We start from the raw sequence: 3,571 nt of genomic DNA, 5'->3' as shown, positions 1-3,571 counted from the left end.
TTTTGGAAACCTGTGCTCTATCCTCTTACTGTCTTCAGGGCATTCTTCTGGAGGACTGTGTTCAGTCACTGAGTCGGGGGCTTTGTGAAATTCCGCTGGCAACAGAATGAGCAAACATGGTTTCTTCCGTTTCCTACTTTGTCTCACATACATGATTTCCTATGCTCAAACCTGGCAGGAAAGATTTTTTATTTTTTCAGTGCTTGAGCTATAGTAATCCTTCACTGAGTTTTAAGACAGTGAGTTTTTTTTTGACATCAAATTGTTAAACTACAAGTCATGTTTCGTTTAACGTGAAAATTACCTAGTCTGAATAAATTCTGATGTAAATATAACTCGACAAATTATGATATTTTCAACTTACGATGGGTTTATTGAGGGGAGGGGGCAGCCCTATCGTAAGTAGAGGAACTCTATACACTTTTGAAAATACCGCTGGGCTTCAGGGTTAGCCGGCCTCTAACCCACTCTTTACTGGACCTGCGAACTTCGCGCAGGGTTGGTAACCTAGCAACCAAGAAACACCAGCAGTGACTTCCGGTACCCAGACTTGGGTTGTCCAATCAGCTCAGCGGAGCTGCCGCAGAGGCTGATGGGGGGCTGACGCCTGTGAGGCTTACAGCGTCGGTACCATGGCGACGCGCGGTGGGGCTGAGGTGGCAATGGCGACTGGGTCCCTCTTATCCGCCCGGGTAGTGACCGTCTTCCTCCTGTTGTCCCTCCCTCGCTTCTTACAGGCCCAGACCTTCTCTTTCCCTTTCCAGCAGCCGGAGAAGTGCGACAACAACCAGTATTTTGATATCTCCGCGCTCTCCTGTGTTCCGTGTGGAGCTAACCAGAGGCAGGATGCCCGAGGTAAGACGGTTTGAGGTGGGCCCTGGCAAAAGTAACACTCCCGCCTTGGTCGACCCCTAGTCTCTGGAGATGGAGTTTCATCATGTTGATCAGTCTAGTCTCGAACTTCTGACCTGAAGTGATCCACCCGCCTCTGCCTCCCAAAGTGCTGGGATTACAGGCGTGAGCCACCGCGCCTGGCCCGAATACATATATATTGTTTAGTGACGTAGAAATGTAAAATTTCCAGCAGCAGTTAAGTAGTTTAATAGTTTAGTTATACTTGCACTTAAAATGGTAGCAACACAATACCAGCTGTGTGACAGTCTAAGACCTTTACGTATAATAACTAATTTTATACTCATACTAATACTATGAGGTAGGTACCGATTTTTTTTCTCCTTTTTATTGTAGAGGAAGCCAAGGCAGAGAGTTTAGTAACTTGTTCAAGGTCGTGCAACCGAGTAGGAGTACTAAGTTTGGAACTCAAGAAGTATGTTTCTGGATTTGAACCCAGGCAGTACTGGCTCCAGAATCCTGCTGTTAATCACTATACTGCTTCTCAAGATCTTCAGACTTATTAAAAGTTTCACTATCTTGGAACTTTATTTTTATTTATCAAGGATAAAGTTGGCTTTTTTTTTTTTTAGGAACTTCATGTGTATGTCTACCAGGATTTCAGATGATCTCTAATAATGGAGGACCTGCTGTTATTTGTAAAAAGTGCCCAGAAAACATGGTATGCATAATTTATTTTAAAATAACTTAACTGTAAAAGTAATAAGTTAAATATCTTTATTTTTCAAACTATAATTTAATGTTTAATGTTTCCCCACAAACTTTAAAATTACTATGCTAACTTTATTTTTACTAGAGTAAGTTTTGGGAAATCAGCGAAATTTTATGCAAACTTGGAGAAAGCAGTAATGTATTTCTTTTAAAATCTGAAATCCCAAAAACCACAAAGCTGTAAAAATTTTAAGTTTTTGTTTTTACTCATAGAATAACTCGATTATGAAGAAAATTAGATGAATAAGGAATATATAGAGCAGTTTGGGATGTGTGCAATTTGGGATGTGTATATTCTTTGACTGATGCAAATGGAGTTGTCTTAGACCTACCATGTCAACAGTTTATATGATTATTGATGTTCATAATGATATCTGAGGTGTAATTATTTCATGAAATACCAATTGCATTAATAAATAGGTTAAATAATGTCTGTTTCTGTTTTGTTAGTAATTTCATTATATTGTAATTTTTGAAAAATTAGTAAATAGTTACTATATATGATAATTCTCAATTAACAAATATATTTTTCAATCATGTTGGATAATTAAAAGTCTGTGTAACAGTTCTGACATTTACAGTAATGTTTCTTCTCATTGTCATATAAAAAATATTAATTCTGGGAATTTAATATGAAGTTATCAATTGTCCCAATTTACAGCTATCTGTATTACTTGTAGGTCTGATTACCATTTTTTATATTACCATTTATTTTATATTTTTATAATAGATTACCATTTATTTTATATCTTTGCAAATGTTGATCCTACCTGAATTACCCATGATAAAATGCTGCTAATAAAAAGTGGTCTCACAGCAGATTTGTTTTTCAGTGATATTGTTTAAGTTATTATAATCTTTAAATTGTCCTATATAGGCCAGGCACAGTGGCTCACGCCTGTAATCCCCGCAATTTGGGAGGCTGAGGCCGATGGATCATGAGCTCGGGAGACCAGCCTGGCCAATATGGTGAAACCCTATCTCTACTAAAAATACAAAAATAAGCTGGGCATGGTGGCGTGTGCCTGTAGTCCCAGCTGCTTGGGAGGCTGAGGCAGGAGAATCACTTGAACCCAGGAGGCGGAGGTTACAGTGAGCCAAGATCACACCATTGCACTCCAGCCTGGGTGACAAAGTGAGACTCTCTCTCAAAAATAAATAAATAAATAAATAATAAATAAATAAATAGTCCTATATAAATATATTGCAAAATAGGAGTATTTCTTGATAAATTCAGTCTTTTCAACCAAAATTTAAAATAATTTGTGGCATTGTTTTTGTTCTTTATAAACTTTGGGTACGACGGTGTTTGTAATTATTGTGTTTTCTACCCCAGGCTTTTCCTAAACCATATACTATAATAAGCCCAATTTTGAATGCTGTCATACTTTATCAAAAACCTTTACTAGGCTGGGCGCAGTGGCTCACGCCTGTAATCCCAGCACTTTGAGAGGCCGAGGCAGGCGGATCACGAGGTCAGGAGATCAAGACCATCCTGGCAAACATGGTGAAACCCCATCTCTACTAAAAATACAAAAATTAGCTGGACATGGTGGCATGTGCCTGTAGTCCCAGCTACTTGGGAGACTGAGGCAGGAGAATCGCTTGAACCCGGGAGGCGGAGCTTGCAGTGAGCCAAGATCGTGCCACTGCACTCCAGCCTGGTGACAGAGCGAAGACTGTCTCAAAAAAAAAAAAAAAAGTGTACTAGTACAAGCCATAAATGGATAGAAGAAAATATTCTCATGAATCAATTTCAACAACTGTGTATAATTTATATTTCATAAAATTTACCCATTTTGAATCATAAATGAATTTTTTTTTTTTTTTTTGAGACAGAGTATTACTGTTGCCCAGGCTGGACGCAGTGGCATGATCTCAGCTCACTGCAACCTCCACCTTTCTGGTTCAAGCCATTCTGGTGCCTCAGCCTCCCAAGTAGGATTAT

General features: G+C 39.0%; 1 protein-coding gene across 3 annotated transcripts in view; it reads left to right on the top strand.

The window, feature by feature from the left end:
• Positions 1-561: 561 nt before the first annotated feature.
• The window catches only part of TMEM67 (transmembrane protein 67), a 72,910-nt gene continuing 69,900 nt past the window's right edge, over positions 562-3,571 (top strand). Inside the window, exons 1-3 of one of the 3 annotated variants that reach the window (XM_011937036.1) lie at positions 568-627; positions 738-855; positions 1,485-1,573. In XM_011937036.1, the coding sequence (XP_011792426.1) occupies positions 1,517-1,573 (57 nt within the window). In that variant the 5' untranslated portion in view covers positions 568-627; positions 738-855; positions 1,485-1,516. Of the gene's footprint in view, positions 856-1,484; positions 1,574-3,571 lie in introns of all 3 variants that reach the window. The other 2 variants (XR_001001222.1, XM_011937035.1) reach the window with 2 other exon arrangements.

The sequence above is a fragment of the Colobus angolensis genome, unplaced genomic scaffold (genome assembly GCF_000951035.1).
Source record: "Colobus angolensis palliatus isolate OR3802 unplaced genomic scaffold, Cang.pa_1.0 Scaffold16, whole genome shotgun sequence".
In the NCBI taxonomy this organism is placed as follows: Eukaryota; Metazoa; Chordata; class Mammalia; order Primates; family Cercopithecidae; genus Colobus; species Colobus angolensis.
Note: the sequence above shows the minus strand (reverse complement) of the source record. Positions and strands in the feature narration are given on the sequence as shown.